The sequence below is a fragment of the Cyprinodon tularosa genome, unplaced genomic scaffold (assembly GCF_016077235.1).
Source record: "Cyprinodon tularosa strain WSP-4 unplaced genomic scaffold, ASM1607723v1 ctg671, whole genome shotgun sequence".
NCBI lineage: Eukaryota > Metazoa > Chordata > Actinopteri > Cyprinodontiformes > Cyprinodontidae > Cyprinodon > Cyprinodon tularosa.
In genome coordinates, this window is record NW_024039420.1 from 61183 (window position 1) to 85930 (window position 24748).

The 24748-nt window shown below is 39.4% G+C and overlaps 1 protein-coding gene across 2 annotated transcripts in view; it reads right to left on the bottom strand.

Moving 5' to 3' along the window:
• Positions 1 to 19816, bottom strand: part of itpk1b (inositol-tetrakisphosphate 1-kinase b) — a 33308-nt gene extending 13492 nt beyond the window's left edge. Inside the window, exons 1-4 of one of the 2 annotated variants that reach the window (XM_038267396.1) lie at positions 19603 to 19816; positions 19002 to 19167; positions 13385 to 13409; positions 2658 to 2783 (exon numbers count right to left, since the gene is read on the bottom strand). In XM_038267396.1, the coding sequence (XP_038123324.1) occupies positions 2658 to 2783; positions 13385 to 13409; positions 19002 to 19096 (246 nt within the window). In that variant the 5' untranslated portion in view covers positions 19097 to 19167; positions 19603 to 19816. The remainder of the gene's footprint in view (positions 1 to 2657; positions 2784 to 13384; positions 13410 to 19001; positions 19168 to 19602) is intronic. The other variant, XM_038267397.1, reaches the window with a different exon arrangement.
• Between the last annotated feature and the right edge of the window lie 4932 nt (positions 19817 to 24748).

Genomic DNA, 24748 nt, shown 5'->3' on the forward strand with positions numbered 1-24748 from the left:
AAAAAGCTGTCTGCCCTCCGTGGATCTACAGCCACAGATTTGTTAAACAGAATTATGTCTGCAGGGCAGAAAAAACTGAATCAGACTGTGGATTTGTCTCGGCCTGTGTTTGACGGATGGTTTAATGTATGCCAGCAGCTCTTTGGAGGTTACATCACCGCATTGCTGTCTGCCGACTGCTCGGTCAGCATGAGGTTGCCTGTTTTACATAACCACACACACTCTTTCTCCCATCCTGCCATCTGTTTTTTACTCTCTGCTCGCTTGGTCTGCACGCTCCCTCCACGCTCTTCGCCTTCAACAAATTTGCCTGCTTGCTGGTACTTTAGAGGAATCCCTTCTGACTCCCATCCGTCGTCAGATGTCACAAGACAAAAGTGATCTCAATAAGTAAAGAACATCTGCGAGTCATTTGAGCAGGTAAATAAGATGAAATTTTTGCCATTAAAATAAAATATCCATCATGCACTTGAAATAACATAAATAAATAAACTTAAATCATATTCAGTTAACAAATTGTTTTACTTTCCTGATTAAATCCAGAAAAAATGCATTCAATTTGAATAGAAATGACCTATTTATATTTAAATGTTTGTAGTGCAGCCTGTTTCTGCACATTACAGACATTTACAATAGAATAGCACTTTATTTCCTTAATTTAACAGAGACAAAATCTTATATGGCTTATAGAATTAAGCACATGCAAAAAAATACCTTAAGCAAATATTGAAATGGAGAAAAGCATTGAGGCAGGCGCCCATCAGGGTACCATCTGCAAGATTTACCCCAAGCTAACAGGAAGCTGATCAAAGCTAGATGAACTGTTTTGCAAGTCGAAGACGCATCAAACAATGCTGACTTAACCCATCAGCGTTGATAAAAATGCGATGATTAGGCCGACCATTTGAGACCTTAGAAGTACAGAGAAGAGAGGGGGAAGTGAGAGACAAAAGGCTCTTCAGCAGGTGATGAGCCAGACGCATGTTAGCGTGGGCGTACAAGAGACGCCTGCACATGTTGCTCAATTCTGGAGCCGATTAGTACAGATCAAATGGCTTCAAGACATAAAATACATTAGAACATAATTCAGCATTTGGATCCACCGACTCCTCGTGTGTTCGGATTTATCACCAGGGTGTAAATCCACCAGAACACTGCTTATGTTTGTGGAAATGATTCTTCAGCAGGTTCACGCTTAGTTCTTTCATTAAAGCTTCCATGATCTGCAAACAGCATTCATCTGTAACACTGAGAGCAGCTCCAACCCCTGAATCACAGCAGAGGATCCAACCATGACAGTTTGTTTTAACCAGAGACCTATAATAGAGAGGAGACCTTCTTCCTCTGCAGCACAGAGATTCATTATAATCAAAGCTGCTTTATAATAAGAAGAAAGGATCCAAAGGTTATAATTCACACAGATCTGTAAACACATAACAAAACCAGGTTTCACTCCACCTGATGCTGCTCTGATAGAAAGGCCTCCTAACAAGACAAAAAGTGTTGCACCATTTCAATCAGCATTTACAGCCAACCGTTCGGTCATTACACTCCGAAGCTCGATATCAAACCAACCCTAATCCCTTCAGTCTGCAGCCCACCCACTAATCACAGTCACTCTGATTTCCTGTTTGTCATACTGATGGGGTCAGGAGAACCGGTAACATCCTGATGATCATGATTCTATTTCCTTTGAACCAGACAGAGCAACTGGGTCAAAGTCGGAGCAATAAATCCATTTTACACCATCTGCTGCAAGGCCAGCTTAAGAAACACAAACAGCAGATAGTATCCCAGTGGGCGGAGCCTCGCCTCAGACTTCCAGGTTTACTGAGTCATGTAGTCAAGGGTTCCGCTGATGATGCCGCTGTTCATAAAGCCGGTTTGATTCCTCCAACTGGGACTGAAAATATCCGCCTCATCAGTGTTTACGTCTCTGGCAAAGCTACGACAGACTGGCAGCGAATCGTTAAACAGCTGGGTCTCACGACCACTCCACGTCGCCACATCACCTGAGGAGTTTGGATTCCTCAGACCTGCAGGCGCCCATGTTTATTCTGATCATGGCTCAGTGGAAGCACTGTTACGCTCCGAGTATCCAGGACAGCATCACGCCGTAGATCATCTGCTGACTTTTCAGCAGTCAGGAGAGAAGAAGAACAAATAAACAGATCTCGGATCAGGATATGAATCCTGTTTATGTTTTAGAGACCCTGAAGGTTAAATTATTCAAACTGGGAACAGATTCTAATTAAAATTAATTTTTCTTCTTTCATTGCATCTCAGTTGCTCTATTTGTCGGCAGCCTTTGTCAGACTGCTCTATCCCTCTGTCCACATGGTCACCAACACCCCGAGACCCCAACAGAGAGTCCTGCTGGACAGCTTCAGATGATGTCATATCCTCAAGAGCCAACTTTAGCTTTTATTGCAAGAATAGAGTGAGACTTCCATCAAATCAATGGTGAGGCTTTGGTGATCACCGTGTGTGTGCTGACGTTTATTCTCAAAAGTTTAAGTCCTGTTAACCATCAACCTTCATCTGTTCAGAAAAACAAAAGCAGTAATCCGTGTCATCCTTTTTTTTTTTTACTTCTTTTTGCGTCAATGGATTTGTGAATTCTCCAAAGAAGTAAAAACTCTGCCCTGAATCTGTACCTGTACTCTCTGGACCTGCAGCACGGCTTGTGAGTCGTTCTGGTCCGCTTCCAGGATGAGGTCGGTCAGTTTGTGGATGATGAGGTCCAGCGGACCCTGGTCCTCCAGAGGCTGGCTGAGGTCCAGCTGAGGGCAGAAGAAAACAAGCAAGAGGTCAAAGCAAACCCTCCATTTTTGTGTATTTAGCTAATTTTCCTCCCAACACAAAAACTCATCCTGCCTCTTTAACACATCCACTACATCTACCCTACTGCAAGGCCCCCCCACTTTATTTAGTTATTCACCTTTTCCCTCAGGCAGAGCCTGGCAACCCTACAGAGAAAGCTCATTTCAGCTACTGGTTTCCAGAGTCTCATCCTTTCAATCCTAAACCAGATCTCTGAGTTAACAAAATAATCTAAATAAACTATTTTTTGAACTATTCTATTTATTGTTGAATAGCCTCAGCCAGTTTATTAAATTCTTAAACTAAAGCTGTCAGCTATAAACTAGATTATTCAGTCGGTATCATTAACTTGCTGCAGCTGGGCATTGCTTTAAAGTGGATGCCGTAAATTACATTCTTCTCAACAATCTTTAAACACTGTTGTCTAGATCTGACCTCCTGAGAGATGTAACTTATTTCTGGGACATTTCTATACATATTTTGATGGAGAAACTGGAGATGTGAAGGAGGGATAGTGGGAGTCTGGAGCATAGAGGATGATACAGAAGAAAAGGCTGTATTTCTTTTGTTTTTATGGCAGAAGCTCCAGCATCAGACAAATGCACAGTGCTGAGGAATGAGGTAAAGAAGCCAAAAGGTCAACAGGAACGAGATTGAAGCAGCAAATCTTCATCTGGCTGCACAACTAGTCGGTTGCAGTAAATACACTTAGCTCTTTAAAGTGAAGTGTATCATACTTGATACATGAGTGAGATATTTTTGTTCTTGAAACCTTGACTTAGACATTCAGACACGTAGTGAACAGGAAACACATAACAGATTATACAGAAATGGACGTAAATAAAAGATCTAATTTAACTTAAAAATGTATGTTTTCTTTTTTATTCAGTTCTGAGAAAGTTCAGTGAAAAATCTAATTTTTAAATACAAAATAGATTTTTCTGTCAATTATTTCATGGACCAGGCTTTAAGACCTGATGGTCTGAGGGGAGCAGTTCCACAAACCTGGACTAAATGTTTCCGATTAAACAAATGTCAACCCTGTCGTAATGCTTCAGGACTGCAGTGCATTAGTTAAAACGATTACAACATCTGCGTTTCCAGTACCAAAGTCACAAAAGGTTAACTTTGTTGTCGTGTTTGCCAGTTCGACAGACTTTAATGCCCACTGATGAGATCCTGGGCAAGAAGCCCAGCAGGACATATTACTGAGAGCAAAGCTACAACCTGTAACCCTTTACTATTTCCAAGACTTCAAAATCATCATAAAACACCTATAACATCTAAGAGGAATGATAGTCAGCTTGTCTTTGACCTACTGACCTGTTTCATAAAACATTTCTATTATATCAGACTAGAAAGCGAAATCATTCGTTAGAGGGTTGTAAATTTCCTCTAGCTGTTTTAGAACTACTTTCCTAAAGTCCTGCAGGGCTTGTTGAAAAGAAATGAAGAAAACACCTGATTAGCATTCCGCTCAGGTCTAACAGTGCATAAAGGCTGCCCAAACAGGCCAAGCAGCGAAGAAGCAGTCAAACAGAAGTGCCAGCTTTAACAAACAGAGGGCTCATTACGCACACATGTGATCTAACACACCCAGAAACAGGTATGAAACCTAAAGCCTCCACAGATTAATAACTTAAGTTGCTCTAAAAGGTTTTAAATGGGGGGTTAGTGAGCAGATTGCTGCAAAATAGAGATGGGTACTTCAGAGAAAGAAAGCCAGTTTGTAGAAGTCTGCCACAACTGTGCAAAAAGGTCCGAGTCCAGCAGAACCCAACTGCTCTTTTCCCCTGTTTAGACACTGAGTCAGCTGATGAATACACTCCTTTGTCACACAGGTGTGGATCAATGAAGGAGCTGTAAACCTGTATGGATCGACTCAGTTTAAGACCAAGCACAGCCGGCGCCGGTTAATGATTGTGAGAGGGATAGGTGACTGATTACAGTCCGACGGGGAGGCTGGCCTACATTGAGCAAGGTGTCGACACGGTTCCCCAGAGATGGTGATGGTGGTTCTTTATGTCATGATGGCATCAAGCAGTTGGTGCAGAGATGTCTGTTGCTTATTCATGGTGGTAATCGGCCATCAAAAACGAGCTCCTTTGCATTAAGGCAGGGGTCTTCAACGTTTTCGAGGCCAAGGACCCCCAAACTGATTGCGAGATGGAGCGGGGACCCCCTAATTATATATATTGTATGAAATTGTGTTATATCAAACGAAAGTAATTTCTCCCTGGGATTATTAAAGTATTTCTGATTCTGATTCCTGGTTGATGGGACAGGTGTTGTGAATGAAACGGTGCCCAGGTTTTAAAGAGCTCCTGTGTGTCGCTGAATGTGTGCATTGATGACTGAAGGACATCTTCTGCTTTCATTTATCTGTTTACTACAGTGTGTTGAATTCATGTTAATGTGGATTTAAAGACATTTTAATTAGTGCAAAAAAATTGCAGGAGGGAATATTAAAAAAAGTAATCAACCAAGACTTTCGCGACCCCCATGCAGTACCTCCGCGGACCCCCTAGGGGTCGCGGACCCCCTGTTGAAGACCTCTGCAGTAATGTGTTCTTACTGTGAGGTAACTGCTCTATTTTGATGTTCAAACAGCAAGTTTAAGATGATTTAATCTGTTGTTCTGCAACTACGGTGAGCATGTGACTTGGGGCCTTAGAGTGATGTTCTTGGCAAACAGTAGGTGCGGTGCTGTAGCCCATCTGCGCCACAGTTTAAAATGTGGAGCATATTCTGAATGTGTTGGACTTTAATGGGATATAGTCTGCTTTAAGAGCATTAAGCTAGGACCGGGAAAGTTCTGGATTAATAGGTGACCAACAAAACTCACCTTAAACATAATTTTTGGGAAAGCAAATTTAGGAGCTCAACAAATAACACATCTAACAGAGAGACCGGATTGGTTCAGCTGGGATGCTAAAGTCTCATAGATACAACCAGACTCTTCTGCACAAAAGGGAAAATCCTTTTGACATACTAAGGTTATTGACCGTAATGTCTTGGAATCTCTAAAAACAAGTAGGACAGGTCTGACATGTGACACATGGACGGCCAATCCCCAAAAACAGCAATAAAAGACTGAAAGGAGTTGCAGAACACCAAGAAGGAGTTCATTTTAATTACTGAAGCACATTGAGTGAACATGGGAATGACATCCGGTGCTTTGTTGTTGAGCTGAAAGGCCTGGGGCATCCTAAGACCCATATGAAGTAACAGGTCAGTGTGAGAAGTGTTCTGCATATCTGGACCATATCTGACCCAGCTGAGAGGACTCAGGCTACTCTAAATGCCAGAACCAGCAACACTTCTTTAGCGGCCGAGATGCTATAAACAAGAGCCATATTGGCAATTTCTAATAATAAAGAAGGTAAAATTCCTAGATTCAGAGTGAAATGAAATAAACAGATTTTAAAATTCACCTTAAATGGTTTAGTTGAATTTTCATATAATATTTATTCAACACAAATGAGAAAATATTGGTACAAAAGGTTTTATTCCTGTGAAATCGGAGGGGTCATATGAAGAGATGCATCCAAACACCGTTCACCCCCCACCAGGCAACCTAATTTCCTTAACAGGTTCTTATCTTATTTTCACTTACAGTTTCTCTCTGTTTCGTTGTTGAAATTAAATTCCTCCTGCCTAAAGAAACCAGGCCAACAGACCGGAGTGACATGCCTACACATGCTACAGAAACTCAGAGATCGACTGATGCTGATCTTTGAAGGCTGATGCAGACTCTTTCGACAAACCGTGCTGCCAACGGCTGGGTGATATGGTCTTAAAATCCCTAAAAACCCTACTATAGTTATAATGATAAAACTGATGATTTTCGAAATACACTGTTTGAAAAAATACAAAAATAGGCTTCTTAAAGATACCATTTACATAAAGAAAGTGTCATTTCTATAGTTGCCACATTCAATTATATTCTTCGAATTTTCCAAAGCTCCAATGTAAAAAAAAAAGGAAAAGAAAAATGCAACATTTTACCCTTTTTTTTGGTTAGCTTTTTATCATCACTCATCGTAATTTGTTGAGTGGACGATAAATCGTATAACGATAAGCGATTCGATAAATGCTCACCCCTACTTCAATTAAGTGATAACATAATCTTTAGGTATGGCCGCTTAAGGCACGCATGTATCAGCGAGCAACGATACAAAAAAAACACCGATGTCGACCAGCAATATATCAGCAAACCGATGTATCGGTCTATTTCAGCCAGTTGCTCAATAGAAAATATACACTTTACACAAACGTCGAGACTCCACCGATTAAAACTACAGCTCTCACATTGTCATCTTCTTAATAACAGCTTATTATGTTATTATTTTGTTCCGTCTTTCGTTGTTGGATTTTATTCCTCCTGCCTCTGGGGAAAAAAAGCCTCCAGGTTAAAGTAACACGCCTACGAACGCAGCAAAAAACACATAAGTTCACTGTGTCATGAGGCGACAGAGGTTTGTTCAGCAATTAAACATTTTGAAACCACTTAAAACTGTTTAACCTAGGAGAAAAACCTCAAAGCATCCACGAAACAATAAATACAGCAGCTACGTGTAAAGCCAGTCGACGGATTTCACGCTTTAATGCCACAGTGCTTTGTTCAGAATGGGCAACAATGCACATCAGATGAAGATAGAAGCCTGAGAACATCAGCCATCTCTTCGACCGACGACAGATTGCTCAAGAGAAATCTGCATGCAGCTCCCCTCTCTAAACCCCACATCTGGTGTTTTCTTATCTTCGTTTGACATTTAAATTAGTTTGATGAGATAAAACAGTATTGTCTCACAAATGCACAAAAGAAAAAAAAATGCTTTTCTCTTCACTGTATTAGAATAGAATAGAAATAAAAACATGCTCTATCATCACTCAGAGGGGATATTCAGGTGTTACCAGCAGGAAATTGGGAGCAGACTGAACATTAAGGACAACTTTTAAAACATAATAAGCGTATCAGATTCAAATAAATGCGTTCATGAGTGTAATAATTTCCTATTTTCTATTCTAAGTGGTGATTTTTAAAGATAAAAAAACTGGGTTGCACATTTCAAACTAATAAGAAAAAAGAACACTACTGACCACCAAACAACTGGATGGGAGCTACAGATCCCAATAAGCTTTAACAGCCTCTGCAGTGGTGGAAATCGTTAAGAAGTCATTCGGAGGCTGTTTTTGGAGGAGTGATGACTGGCCTGCAGCAGCACCATGACGTATTTTGCTTTCTGTTTAGCCAGCAATGTCAGCCTGATGAGGCCCGCTGGACCAAAATCTCTAATTCCACCGAGGCACGGCGTTTAATCTCCTGCTTACACAACACAGAGGGTCCATCCAGGGTCCGGCCTCTCCATACAAACAGGATTCTGCTGTGGCGCGGGTCATTCCCCGCTTGCAGACACATTTGGTAGACAAATTGACCCTGCTTTAGAGTGCTGAAGCTCAGCAGAAAAATCACTGATGTGGGGCTAAATGCTGAAAGCAGAAATGTCCGCTGACGTCTTAGTGTGTCCCTGTGGGACTGAAAGCCAGAGTTGGGCCTAGATTCTGACGGACAGGACTGAAAACAGCAGAGGGGAGGTCAGGGCTTGATGTATTTCCAGCTTTTATGAAGCATCGCTGTGGGGCCGAGATAAACCCAGAGGACAACTCGGAGCTCTGTGGATCAGAATATACAACCCTGTTCTTGGTAGGGATGAATCCAACATCATTTAAAAACCAACGCTTTGTTTACACACCTGTTTGCAGACAAAATGCCATGAATTATTTATCCTGTTCATCATTTGAAATAGAAACACCTGAAGCCCCTCCCTTTGCACGAAACACAAGGTCAGTGAGACCAACAGGAGCGGTTTTCCCCTCAGGGCAAAATCCTCCAGGAAGGTCGAGGTAGGATCTCATTAGGCTAATGGGATCTCTGCAACACCCCACAGTCCAGCAGGAAGACTGCGCTCTGTGACGATGATGTAGCTGAGACTCATGATGAAAAGGATGACGTCTGACGCTCTGGCAGGTTCTGCTCCACCAGGAGATAATGATTAACCTACCATTTCCTAAAACCATCATTAACAGATGGTCAATATTATGAATCACCTGCCAACATGTGAAAAATGAACTTAGCCCATTGTCTAGGTTGGCTTTCAACCAGCTCATTCTTTTTCAAACAGTGTATATATATATATATATATATATATATATATATATATATATATATATATATATATATATATATATATATAAAAATATATATATTTATTTTTAGGACTGAAACAATTGATAGGATTAATCACGATTAACCAATTATTGAAATAATCGTCAATCATTTTAGTAATCGATTAATCGTTAACTGGAGTAAAGAGACTGTAAAATATGCCTTTAGCTGACAGAACTACCAACTTAGAGCAGCAATTACACCAAAATTGTGAAAAAAATAAAATAAAAATCTGTACACATTTTGCATTTAAGATAATATTTTTAGTCTGTCAACATACTCTGTCAAGAACTCCTCAAGTGGAAAAGCTTTATTTTCACTTGGTTTAATTTAGCAAAAAGTCTTCTTTAACCCTATAATGCCAAATGTATCGTATTTGATACATACGGTTTCTGAAATGTTTTGCGTCTGACACCTTTTGCATAATTTAATGGTAAAAACTTTGCTCAAAATCCTATTGTACACAATCAGATATACCTGATAACAGCCAGTAGAAGACTACACAAAAAAGAATCTTGACTTATCGCATAGTAATAAATTATTAATATCAAAAATGTATTTCTGTTTTTTCTTTTTACATATTTTGTTAAAAGGGTGAATAAGGAATTCAAACAAAAAAAAATTATTTTCTGTTTTGTTTTATTCTTGGATCAGGCTTTTAAGGGTTAAGGAACCTTTTGCTGTGCGATCAATCAATTAATGGGAAAAATAATCGACAGATTAATCAAGTTGCAAAATAATGGTTAGTTGCAGCCGTAATATATATAACTCTCCATCACGTTGCTCTCAGGACTCAATGCAGACCAGTTTTCTTTTTTCATTTTTCCTCACCAAACTTGTTCATCCTTGCGCATTGTTGGAACAGGAAGGGAGCATCACCAAACTGATCTAATGCTGAACTCCGTTAATGGACTGTGGAATATTTAGAAGCAGAATTTTACAAATAAATCTGTTGCAAAGATCTAACAACAGATTTTAGTCATTTTCTTAAATATTGGTAAAGATCAAATACTTAAAAGTGGGCTGATATTAGAACCGTCTTGTTGTGTTCTGGGTTCTTCATTAAACCTTAATGAAATCAATATGCCTGCAAGCATCAGCCCACATTTTCAGGTTGATGCTACTTTAATAACTGCTAAAGTTAATAATTTGCTTTTTTTGTGGCCCTTAAAATACTGCATTCTTGCGATATTGTCTTATATCTAAATCTTTTACGTTTGGGATGAATAGATCCATAACAGGGTACTTTGAATCTAATATATTTTACAGCCCTATTGAATGTCATTAATGCCTGATTCCCAATTAAAAACATCCTAGAAGCCACAAAAACAGCCCCAGATTTTTTTAATGAGTCAGAGAACATGGCAACAGATTATTTGTTGATATGTTGCTTTAGTTTTCAGCTTCCACACATTTCCAAACACCCAGAGCGTAACGGGGCCACCTCCATGGGTTTACTGAAACAATGAATAGACGTCTGAGTGAATATTGGATCAAAGCCTCCGCATTTAATCTCATCAGTTCCAAAAAAACAGGCTGGCTGATATGTAGAGCGCATAAGGAATGGATCCATGAGCTGCAGGGCCAGTAAATAAATGGGATGCAAATGTAATGAGAGAGCAGAAGGAAGATGGAGGGGTTTGGATTGTTTCCGATAGTCATCCAGAATGTTTTTTTTTTTTCTTTTTCCACGTGTCAGTCCTGAGGGGCAATGAGAGGACGGCTTTCCCACACTGGAAATGGAAACACACAATGAGCTCCCCGGGGATCCTGTTTTTGGCAAAGACTTGTCCAACAGGGTGAGGCTATGACCACAGCCAACAAAACCCTCTGTGGTGGTTAATATTACCAGCGCAGAGGTAAATGATCTGCATAGCAAATCGATCCCTTCCTGATTCAATCAAGTTAAGGACACCAACTAAAAAATTTTTAAAGTTTATTTCTGATTCCGTTGATTACTTCCTTTATAAATACTTAAAATGGCTTGCTCAGGACAAAAACTCTAAAAGCAACAAACTGAGTTTATTAGCTTTTAAGAAAATAAACCAAACACTAAGCAACATTCTTTAGGACTTAATGATTGGTAAAAAAAAATTATATATTGCAAAACAGTTAACAGCTCACTGATTTGGTAAATATCTAAAGTATAAAAAGAAAAGGAGCTGCATTAAGGATGTATTTTTCCAGGGTTTGCTTATCGTCAGATGTCCAGGGTCGAGCTGTCACTGCCAGGGTCAGCTGCTCTGTCTCTTTCCAGGGACAAGGCCAGCTGATTAGCCTGAAAGAGACAAATCATCTTCTACCAGCTTCCTCTGAAGGTCGTCAACACAGACGCTGTGCAATCTGAAAGGTTAAAATAAACGCTGACTAAAAAAAACTAACCAAGCCTGGCTCCAAATCAACAGCTTTTTGTGAGAATAAGACCCTGGACTTCTGCGTTTTAACACCGAACCTCAATCCAGATGGATGGTGGGAAAGTCACGCCTTACTGAAACACAAAGCCAGTCACTGAAAGCAGAGCCGCAGTCTTCAGTAAAAGTTTGCCGAGAGGACACCTCTGTTTTTGTGGATCTCTGCAGAAAGGCGCCCAGAGTGTATCTTCTTCACATGATCAAACCACCTAAACTAAATGCTTTGGATGCACAGGAGCAGCAGCTCCTCGCCTTATCTCTAAAGGCTGGGTTATGCTTGATGAACAGCGTTTATACTCTATGCGATTTTCCCCGGCTGTCCCCAATATTCTGGCTGAGTCACAGACTGCAGGCTTATAAATATAACTATGCAACATGTAGAGCTTTTTAAAGCCTCTTCATGTCATCCAACTGTGACAATAAGACACAACTGTGTTCAATGCTTTTTTTTTTTTTTTAAACAATCTATTGCTTTTCTGCACCCAAAATCAGGCTATGCAAATGGTGCATGGATGCTAAAAATCACATATGACTGCACGGAGGCTTCTAGCATAAACCAGGCTTAAGGTCAAGTCGAGCCATCCTGCAGAAGATCATGTGAGCAAGGAAACACTAGGTCCTCTGCACCCCACAAGATGATTCGGTACGGGGTTTGTCATTTCTTAATCCTCTACTTGTGGATTCTATGACAGTTCCTTTTGGATATTACCGTAAAAAAGCATCCCCAAAGCATGACTCATCCACCCCCATACATTCGTTTAGCATGTGGTTGGGTCACTTAGAAAATAGAAGAGTCATTCAAAGTCATCTAAACAGGCTATATGGTGTAAGACTTGTATCCAGGCAGCACATAGTTACAAGTAAGAAATATTTTCCCAAATATAAACTGATTTACTCATTGTGTGAAAATATATATACGGTATATAAGAAACACATCACAACCCACTAAAATGCTGCATTAGAGAAGCTTCGATTTTGAACACACTTAAATTGCAGTGAAGGATAAGATTGGACTAAATGTGCAACTTTGATTGGTGTAAATAAAAACCCACAGGAGCAGAAGTAATGTCAGTCCCTCATCCTTTGCGTCCAAGCTTTGCTGTTCCATCCCAGAAGGACCTCAGTCCATAGGGGAACACAAATCCCTGCTTACTCTGGATCTGTTCCCAGAACAAGCCTCTTTTGGAGTCTTTTTATACCAGCAGTGCAGTGAGAAGGAAAAAATATATATATTTTTGGGGGAATAAAAAAAAAAATGCAATAAACTCCCAACTCCTCCAGGAGGAAAAGAAACAGTCAAAGAATGACACAGTCAGGGCTCTAGTTCTACTGAATCGTGCCTTTCTACACAGAGCTCCAATAAATTACAGTTATCAGACCTCTGCTCTCTATTCATTCATAACGAACAATAAAATGTCACCTTTTTCCTTTCCTTTGGCTTAAGTTTATCTACTGAATATTAATGATGCAAAGCATCAGTCCTTTTGACACGTCCAGAAATGTAAAACCGTAGGTCACAACCACTGTGCTCACACTTTATGACTGAATGTCCAGGTATATCACGATTTCAACCCACAAACACACACCTGAACACGAATCCCTTAGCAGGAGCTGCTTCAACAATGAACAGCACAGTCTGACATACAGCCTCAGAAAAAACAGGGAAGTGAGGCGTGAGATAATGAGGCAAAAACCGTCCAAACAGACAGACAGTTGCACTGGGCATGCAGGAGGCTGCAGCAAATATCAACTCAGAAAGACATGGTTGTCATGTCGAATCTGAGACAAACTTTGTTTTCTTTAGCATTTAATTACCCAAATTCATCAGGTTCAGCTGGTCTCTAAGGCTCATAAATATTAGTATTTAAATATTTTCTGTTTACCAAACCAATTAGGAATTAAAGCCATAAAAATCACGTACCTGTACGACTTCTATTCCTCTTTTCCTGAAAAAAAAGAAAACACAAAGTCAGTTTTCTTCAAAAAGAAAAGAAATTGATTAACTTCAGCATTATTTTTGCATCATAGCCCACTAAATATATTCATGCTTTCATGGCAAGCAGCTTAGAGCCTCAATATAGGGATACAACATGTATCATTAGCATCAGCATCTGTCAATGTTGGTCAATCTGAAACCTATCAGGACCGGTCCGATATAAAAAAACAAACAAAAAAAAACTAGGCCGATATTAAGATCCCATGTTTATATGCAGTGGGTCTTGTGTCCAAAGGGTAAGAATGTGTATAGGATGCAAAATGGGTAAATATAGTTTATTGAAAATAATATAAATTATTATCAGATATTGATGTTGGCCTAAATTTTAAAATCGGTGCTTTAACTTTATGTTTCATCAGATCCATTAAAGAAATCCTCAGCTGAAGACAAGACAGGATTATTATGAAACACACAGAGAACAAAACTGATTCTATTAATTTATTTCCTTAAAAAGAAGAATGAGTTCCCATTCGTTCACAGTGGCTTTATTTTGTTTAATAAATAATGACCTTTTGGAGAAAAACATGCATGTTTTTCCATTATTTGTTATCCCTGGATTATTTTCCTCTTTTAAAAGTTCATAATGATTTACATCTCATTTCTCCCCTTCTGAGAAGTACAGGTGCTGGTCATAAAATTAGAATATCATGAAAAAGTAGATTGATTTCAGTAATTCCATTTAAAAAGTGAAACTTGTATATTATATTCATACATTACATACAAACTCATATATTTCAGATGTTTATTTTGTTTAATTTTGATGATTACAAATGACAACAAATGAAAATCTCAAATTCATCATATCAGAAAATTAGAATATTACTGAAGACCAATAAAAACAAAGGATTTATAGAAATGTTGGCCAACTGAAAAGTATGAACATGAAAAGTATGAGCATGTACAGCACTCAGTATTTAGTTGGGCCTCCTTTGGCCTGTATTACTGCAGCAATGCGGCGTGGCATGGAGTCGATCAGTCTGTGGCACTGCTCAGGTGTTATGATAGCCCAGGTTGCTCTAATAGTGGCTTTTAGCTCTTCTGAATTGTTGGGTCTGGTGTATTGCATCTTCTTCTTCACAATACCCCATAGATTTTCTATGGGGTTAAGGTCAGGAGAGTTTGCTGGCCAATTAAGAACAGGGATACCATGGTCCTTCAACCAGGTACTGGTAGCTTTGGCATTGTGTGCAGGTGCCAAGTCCTGTTGGAAAATGAAATCTGCATCTCCAAAAAGTTGGTCAGCTGCAGGAAGCATGAAGTGCTCTAAAACTTCCTGGTATGTGGCTGCGTTGACCCTGGACCTCAGAAAACACAATGGACCAACACCAGCAGATGACATGGCACCCCAAACCATCACTGACTGTGGAAACTTTACACTGGACTTCAAGCAACGTGGATGAAGTGCCTCTCTTCTTTTCCTCCAGACTCTGGGACCTTGATTTCCAAAGGAAATGCAAAATTTACTTTCATCAGAGAACATGACTTTGGACCACTCACCAGCAGTCCAATCCTGTTTCTCTTTAGCCCAGGCAAGACGCTTCTGACGCTGTCTGTGGTTCAAGAGTGGCTTGACACAAGGAATGCGACAGCAGAAACCCATGTCTTTCATACGTCTGTGTGTGGTGGTTCTTGAAGCACTCACTCCAGCTGCAGTCCACTCTTTGTGAATCTCCCCCACATTTTTGAATGGGTTTTGTTTCACAATCCTCTCCAGGGTGCGGTTATCTCTCTTGCTTGTACACTTTTTTCGACCACATCTTTTCCTTCCCTTCGCCTCTCTATTAATGTGCTTGGACACTGAGCTCTGTGAACAGCCAGCCTCTTTAGCGATGACCTTTTGTGTCTTGCCCTCCTTGTGCAAGGTGTCGATGGTCGTCTTTTGGACAACTGTCAAGTCAGCAGTCTTCCCCATGATTGTGTAGCCTATAGAACTAGACTGAAAGACCATTTAAAGGCTTTTGCAGGTGGTTTGAGTTAATTAGCTGATTAGAGTGTGGCACCAGGGGCCATCAATTTTGAACCTTTTCACAATATTCTAATTTTCTGATATGATGAATTTGAGATTTTCATTTGTTGTCATTTGTAATCATCAAAATTAAACAAAATAAACATCTGAAATATATGAGTTTGTATGTAATGTATGAATATAATATAAAAGTTTCACTTTTTAAATGGAATTACTGAAATCAATCTACTTTTTCATGATATTCTAATTTTATGACCAGCACCTGTACAGTTTGAAGCTGTGTCAGCAGACAACAAATAAAGTTATATAAATTATGATTAATCTCCGGAAAGACTTTGAAAAAAAAAACACTTTTATTGAAGAAGGAAAAATATTATCTCTCCTGAATTTTAAATCCGAAGCCATCAGAAGCACGCATCTTTGAGGCATTGTGACTTCTGTTAGGAGAGTTTGTTCGGACAAACCTGAACGGCCTCACAGCTGCAGGTGAGAGAAACAAGCAAGGGGGAACAGAACGAGTTCAGCCATGCTACAGCTCAGCCATTCTGGCGCAGCTGGTTTTACAGGCCCATGGTAACAGCAACATGGCCGTTCACGGCTTCACAACAATGCAGCTGGCGGCTTTCATGTGGAGCGAATCGGGCCTCGGCTTGAGATATGAAATGGATACATCTCAGATATGCAGATCCCTTCTCTCCGATGCATAGTTTAAGAGGCTGCAGATGAATGCTTTAAAGTATTTTTATCATCTAACAAAGATAACCAGGGGAAAGAGAGCACACAGCCAGATGAAGTCAGCTAAAACAATTAGAGAGCAGCATGCCATGTTCCAATGAAATTCAAGAAGAGATGAGACGCAAGGTCACAGACCTCTACCAGACTGGAAAAGGGTTGCAAAGCTCTTTCTACTACAGTTATCCTCACCGACAGCCATTAAAGTAAATATAGAGCAACGTTTGACTTCCAAAACTTAGTCTAATCCCGTCTAACCCAGGAGGTCAAACATTTACACAGAATCACTAAAGCGCTGCAAGCCTTCAATATCAGCATTCATGATGCAACAATAATTAAGAGGCTGTGTTGACTAAAAACAAACACCTTGTAGTGGCCTAGTCAAAGTCCAGACTCAAACTTCCTTATCAAGCTTTGCCATAACTTTAAACAGGATGGGCGTCCCCTCCAAAATAAATAAATAAAATGTATCCCTTTGATGATTTCAAAACCAGGTCAAACTTAAACGGCTAAGTTTGTGTGAACAGACTAGGAATCGAACTTTGGTTGTTTTTAATTTTCCGAATCATAATCAAACAAAAGCACACTTAAAGGGTGTATATGAAAATATATTTGATAATTTTTGTAAAAAAAAAAAAAAAAAAAAGAAGCAGACTGTCTGAGACGTCTTCATCCAGCTCAAAGAGATCGGTTTGTCTTCAAAGAAAAAAAAAGCCTAAAACTTTTACACAGCGATGTAATTCATTGACTGCTCGCTGTTGCTGTTAAAGGTGGAAGAGTTTAGGGATTGATTACTTTTATCAAATAGGGTCTTCTTTTTTTAGAAAGCCTGTAAAATTTACTATGGAGTTGTTTTTTATTCAGGCTATCTTCTTTAGAAGCGAAAATAAGTTTGATGACCTGAAACATGCATGTCAGCCAAAGAAAAACGAACAACAGAAGAAACCTGGGTGCAAATACAGTATATTTCACTAAACTAAATCTAATTGTAAAGCTACATGTAACATGTAACGCTTAAACTTTCCACTTAAAATAAACAAAATAATTAGTTAAGAAACACATGCATCAAAGAATGGCAGCAGTAATCTGCATCCAGTGTAGTGATTTGACACGTGCAGGTGTAACCTTGTTTCATGTCATCAACCCAGCTAAAGCAGAACACAGTAACCTTGTTAAGTCAGGAAAAAAACAAAACAAAAAAAACAACAACAATGTTTTCATTAAAGATCTGCTCTGAAGGCCATCGTTTCAGCCTGCAGGCGGCTGTGACCAGACCAGGCTGTAGGACGGGCCTAGCTACAGGCAAGGGGAAGACAGGGACGAACGCACACGCTTATTACATGCATGTTTTACGCTCTGCATGCTTGAATGTAAGGCTTAAGCTGCTATCACCTTAAAAAAAAGAAAAAAAAACAAAAAACAGACGCCAATGAAGACAAGACATCCAGAGAAGCATCAGATTATTATCAGTTGAATCACTTCCTTCCTCCATTCTTTGAGCTCGGAGAGAAGAACCTGAAGAAGAGGCGGCGGTTGTGTTCGGGTCACAGAAACATTTCAGTTTTCTAGGGCAATCCTGACAGACCCTGATCTATCATATAACAATGTTACCTCCTTCTTTACTCCCCTGTTTAACATTGTTTAGTGTGTCCCTGAGGACGGCGAGAGGAGAGGTGAAAGTAGAAGGTGTTCGAACATTTATAAAGAGATTAAAAATGTTTTTAGTGGAATATGTTCAGATAATCGGAACTAGCCCAATCAGGTTGCCTGGCCAGGCAGCACTGCCGTAGCAAAGGTGAGAAACCCTCAGGGAATACAGACGTCTTTCCCAACCTACTGCCCAGTATACCTAGCATCTAAAAGATATGAAAAAGATTATCAATTTGCTAAATAGAGGTGCGTCTCTGGTTTTCCAGGAATACTGAAGCAACAAAAACCCCTAAGCCATGTTGCCACTGTAGATAAGGGAAGATAATGGAGGGGCTGCCATGCCCTGCAGCCCTTTTCAACAAGCTGCATACTGAGAAATGTGAATCAGTTTAACTTATGTCTCCAAAGAAAATCAGAGCGCTCTTTGTACCAGTCAGCAAACCATTTACCTCTGCTGGACCTGGAAGCAGTCCAAAAAAACAGAGTCCATTAACAGAGAGGAGCTGCCTCCTCTCAAGGCTGGAGAATAGGAACAAATCTAAACAACACAAAGGCATCAAGTCTCAACAAGAACCGAGACGAGCCGTAAACCGTCCTATGTATTCCTCTATAAAGATTTTACAACAGCTGCTCGGTGCATGCAGAAATCCTTGAAAACATTTAAGCTTGACTTCAGGAGAAATCATTTTAAATAGGAATATATATTTTGTTTTAATCTGAGATATGACTGTAAATGTAAAATAAGAACCTGATTTTGTGAGAAGTTGAGATAGAAAAGCTTCATCATAGTGGAAAACTTTTGAAAAGAAAGCATTAAAAATACCACTTTATAACAGTGGACACCTATAAAGCATAAAAAACAGAAAATAAAAGATAGTGAACACGGTGCTTCACTACAATCACAATTTTCTGGCTTATTCCCTTTTTCCCTCTTATAATAAACAGTGCAGAGTTAGAGATGATTTCTGGCACAGAGTTACAGAAATGTGCCTTCTGGTTTGGTAGCAGCTCAAAGTTTAAACCAACATCAAAGTTAATCAAAGGTACAATTTAAAAATCAAGTACAGGCTGTAAGCTGAACAATAGATTTCAGAAGCAGCACCCTTCCACCTTCTCACATACTGTCTGCAGAAACCAAGATCCACAGCAGGGTTCTGATCCAAACCAACCATCCAGTAGAAAATAACCACAAACCTGCAGAGATCAGCAAAGGCCTGGAAGTTCAGCTTCTTAATCTTCTTCTCACTGAGCCAGTAGCCCACCCTGCGACCCCTCAGGAAAGTCTGCATCCTTTCAGCGCTGCTTGGTCTCCTCTGGAGGGAAATCCGAGGATGATGGTGAAGATGATGGGAGACTCCACCTGCAGGGATAGGGGGTAGGAAGTCAGTAACAGCCAACCACATCTGAGGAGATCATCAACAATCAGTGCTGGGAGGCTGCCCACGTAGGAGGAGTGGTAACAACTAATACTCCTGACCCACGCAGGAGGAGCTTTCTGCTCAGACCCGCTCTGATATGAAAGGTTACAAGAAGTGTGTCTGAATCCAACACGCTCCTTCCCTGTGCTGCTAACAGCCACTGCTAACGATAGCAGTCTAGCTAAACCTGAGTCCTGAGCAGCTAACAGAAGCTAACAGCTCCCCCAGGCTGAAAACATTCCATAGAAACCTCAGAATATCATCCCTGTTGAGTGTTAGAAACACGGAGCTAACAGGTAGATGCTAACCTGCAGATAAACTAACTGATCAGACCAGTTAGGCTGTTGGAGAGAATGAGGCTCAGACTGCTAACTAACCTGCAGGTTTAGCTCCGGGGACGGTCCGTGTTTTCCTCTAGAACTAGCTCAGAGAATTGTCCATGATCCGCTCCGAGAGCAGGGAGACCCGAGGAGACCGAGAACAGACACGGCTGAACCAGGCAGAGATGTTCCCGGTGTTTTCCTCTCCCTGACTCCCTCTGTCAGCTTGACTGACTGCACACACCCTTGGTCCTAATGCTGCCTTCACTGACTGCACTGAAATAGCAGCGCCTTCTGAGCTGACGGCACGCGCACCTGGCTCTAGCTGCTGCCTTCACGGAACGCTCAGGAATGAGAAAATCTTTCAAGATGAAGAATAAAACGGTTTAAATAAAGTCAACATTTCTGGCTATCTGCTTATAGAAAACAAAACGATACAATTTTTTTTTTAAAAAGAACACGACATTCAAATTATTTAGAGCTAAACCCTGTTTATGAATGTATATACATGAGTAAATCAGCGGGTAACTTTTATCGACGTTACATGGAACGAGAACGCCCCCTGCTGGAGAATCGAGGAATAGCCTATGTTTGCAATTATAATAAATAAAGTTAAATAAAAACGATTTCGTTTTTGTTGGCCTACCTTAAAGCTACAGTGTGTAATAATTACAGGGATATACAGTCAGAAATGTAATATATTATACATAACTATGTTATTTATCATCATCTACGAGCTCAGCCTCTTAACCTTAATATTTGCGTTGCCTTAGAATTCGTTATTTATAATTACATAGGAGCAGGTCTCGCATCCATGGAGGCAGACATCTTTGCGCTACGGCAGTGCAGAGCCTACAAACTAGCGATTGCGAGATCGCCAAAACGTCACAACGATGTAGAAAAAATAACGGGTATATTTATTATCTTAAGTCTACATGAAATCTATACCCTACACAGACTAATGAAATACTATCTGTAAAATTATCTATGTAAACAGACCTCATCACTTGAGAAGGTAGGTGATGCAGACATCGTGGAAGACATTTTGTCCCGTAACGCTCGCCGTACTGTTGGGGGGGAGAAGCGGTGGGGGGGAGATGTTCATGTTGCTGCAGTCTGCAGTCTGACCGCTAGATGTCGCTAAAAGTTACACACTGTAGCTTTAATAGATTGTTGAACTTTTTAAAATGTCATTATATTAACCACCTCTAAATATTTAAGTTTAAATTTAGATCCTAATCCAAATAAAATTTTTTAGATCATTTTATCTTGAATTTCTGACACAAGTATAGAGAATATTTGTCTATTCATAGTAAATTATTATGTACAATTAAATTCAGTTTAGTTTATTGTTGTTGTTTTTTTTGCAGCAACAGACCTTAAAGAAATGTAGTGTTATTTGTTCTTAAATCCTTACTACTTTTCATTTGTAGCTATTTATAGGGAAATTATATTTCTTCTTCATGTCGTGGCTCAAAAGGAGCCAACTGGAACTCTCACAAATTAGGCTGCTGTAGCATTTCCATTAGTATGTTTTACACCGTATTTCCTTATTTTATGACTGAAAAATATTTTGGCTGGAATATTTTCTTTTGTTGCCCTTTAGTTATTTATTAAACCAGATGCAGAAGATTTCCTTAAAGTAGCTGGAGGGTTTTTTAAATACTACAGATTTCAGGTTTCTGGTTTCTAAGCTGTTTCTTCGCCCCTTTGCACTCATTTTTCATGCTTTCGATGCTCATTCCTAATACTAGTTCACTTCATCACCCCAAACCAAACTTTTACAAAAATGTAAGATTTTAGACCATCATTGTTCTACTAATACTGTGTTTTTGAGGTTAGCTGGTCTAAAATGGTCTTGCACAAAATAAAATCTGGCAAAACTTTAAGATTACACTTATATGAAACTATGTTTTGATTCAATTGCTAAAATAAACCAAAAAAAAAAAAACCAAAAAAAAAAAAAAACAAGAAACAAATTGTCCAAATCCCTGTGTGCATATAAAACAAATATACTCCTTTATAGGGAGGATGTTTGCCTAGTGGGTTAGAGCAGTGCACATCCTGCACTCTGGGTCCCTGAGCAAGGCCCTTAAACCCACATTGCTCCCCAGGTGCCGCACAGTGGCAGCCCACTGCTCCCTAAGGGGATGGGTTAAGATGCAGTGTTTCTCCAGTGTGTGATCTATAAAGTTCCATTATAATCACAGTTCCACCAGCTGGCGCTGTGGGGTGAGGTACAGATTGCAGACAGACAGCAGAAATCATCACCTCTATCAGCAGCTGTCTTGTTAGTGTCATCATCATCATTAACTTTATTTGAACAACAGTTTTACAAAGTTTTACAACCAGACGACAAAATATTTTTGAGGACTCAAAAGCCCATACCCCATTTCCATATAAAAGATTTTGCTAACATGTTTACACAATACATAGCTTCTTTAAATCTACAGCTTCTTTAGTTCTCCTTCTAAACATTTATGTTACACAAACCATTTGTGAATTTTCCAGTGTGTAAATTGTGCATTGCTTCATGTGATTTATGCAGTTTCCAAATAAACTATGTTAGTCCCATTTAATGTTTTTGATTTTCAGGAAAAATTATTTGGCTGCATGGTGGTGAAGTTTGTGGCACTGTTGCCTTGCAGCAAAAAGACACAATTCCTCATGTTGCATGGAGTTTGCATGTTCTCCCCATGCCTGCATGGCTTTTCTCCAGGTGCTCCGTCTTCCTTCTACAGTTCAAAAACATGACTGTTAGGTTAGTTTGTAACTTTAAATGGTCTTTAGGTGTATATGGTTGTATATCTCCTGTGACAGACTGGCAACCTGTCCTTGGTGTAGCCTACCCTCTTGCCCATAGACTGCCGGTGATTGGCCCAGACCCCACAGCGACCCTGATGAAATAAGCGGGAGAAGATGGATGGATGGGATTTGTGTGATCTCTGTAACCAGAGGTATAAATTATCCTTATGGCTCTTTTATGAATAGTGGTTGTATTGTATATTTGCAGTATGACCCCAGACCTCTGCACAGTTAAGTAAATATGGAAGAAGCAGTGAACAATAGAGAATATAGAGTGATTTCTGATCCAGATTGTGTTTTAAGACAGAAATACTCCTGTTAATTTGCAATGTTTAATATACATTTTGAGATGTCCAGTTTATTTGATTGGTTATTACCCAAATAAATTTGTATTACATGTACTTTTTCAATTCCAACCCCATCCACTTGTACTGATACTTTTGTTTGAATTGTTATTGCACTTATCAACTAACTGGTTTTACTGATGATTAAAAATTAATTGTTTCTCTTAAACCCACACTTTCAGTTTGTGCATTTTGGTACTATTAATTCATAGATAATTCTACAGAGTTGTATCATATAGAGTAGGGCTCAAACAGTTAATAGGATTAATCGCGATTCATCGATTATGGAAATAATAGTCAACTAATTTAGTAATCGATTAATCATTAACTGGAGTTTCAAGACTCTAAAACATGCCTTTAGCTGACAGAGCGACCCACCCTGAGCAGCAATTATACCAAAACTGTAAAAAGAAATAAAATAAAAAACTTTTTTTGTCTTTCAATATGCTGTTTCCAGAACTCCTTGTGTGGAAAAGTGTTAGATTCTCCTGGTTTAATTTTGTAAAAAGTCTTCTTTAAGGAACCTTTTGCTATTTGACTATCAATTGTAAAAATAATCGACAGATTAATCAATTTGCAAAATCATCATTAGCTGCACCCCTAAAATAAATTATAACCAGTTTTGAACCTAATACTGCCCCTGGGGGATACCACAAACACCATAGTCACAAATTGTTTAAATTATTATTGAATAATTTCTTCCCCAGTGCAATTCTTACCCCCTGATCCCATTGAAAAGTGTATTGAGTAACATGCTATATTTGATTGTGTTAAGAAAATTCTATGTAGATCTATGCATATTCCAGAGAAAAACAATTTTTGTTCTATGGAGCTTAACATTTTCTTCAATTGAATCTGTCAATGTTCTAAATCCATATTAATTGTCAGAGAGTACTTTATGTTTATCAGTGACATTTACTAGTTTATTATATATTTTTTTGCCATTTTTGGAAAAATGCATGGGTAAAGAAATAGGTCTATAATTTGTTAAGTGATGTCTATCCCCCAGTTATACAACTTTAGCAATTGTAATTGCATCAGGAAATGTCCCAGTGTGGAATAACAGATGGATGTTAGTGGTTCTGAAATCCCCAAAATGACTTTTTAAAACTATTTTCATATCAATTTCACTTAAACCAGTAGATGATTGCTTTGCGTCATATCCATTTTCTTCAACATCTCCAAGGAACTTTTGTTGTGTATTAATCTGCACTAATCATAAGATAAAATAAAGTTAATGTTTTATAAGTTTAAAGTTGTTTTCCCAAATACTGTTATAAGAGCAATTCAAGGCCAGAGAGGAGAACAGCAGAGCAGTGAGTATGTGTAACTATTGCACCTGGCCCCAATAGGAGTGAAGTCTGCAGGACAACGCAGGGTTGAGGCTCCTTAGTGATAAGAAAGCACACTCAATAAAAATGAAATATTTGACATCTCAAGGTTGCCCAGCTCAGCAAAATTTGGCCATACAAAAAGAGTTGTTATTTTCAAGGCACACGGAGCGGTAATGGTCCCAGAAAGGGTGATGCTTTGACTAAGATACGAAGGGGGAGCAGTAGGCCAGACTGACATGGCTTGAAGCAAGGGAAAGATGTGTTCTGACATGTTTGTGACTAAACCGTCATAAGTTTCTGATTTGAATGCACCAGATGTTTTCATGGCCTGAGAGATTGCTCTCACAAGAATGAGATGTGTCTATGAATGTCACCGTGTTTTGCAGATAAATATCAATGTGACCTTTACCAAAGACTGAAATATGTTCTGAAGGGGGTTTTCCACCGATAAGAAATGTATAAAAGGGAGCTGTGTTCACCATTTGTTCAGCTTCGGCTCACCGGTGACCAGCTCAGTGTGAATGTGTTGTGTTTAGCAATAAACACACTGGACCCTGACTCAGCTGCCTCTGCCTAAATTTTTTGATCTTTGTTTGAGACTTTTTCTGCTTTTTAAGAACTTTGAATTTTTATAAAACTTAGCTTCAATTTTAAGTCGTCAAGAAGAGAATTATAGACGACATAATTGGCGAGCCAGCCAGGAGGAAAGCAAAAAGGGGA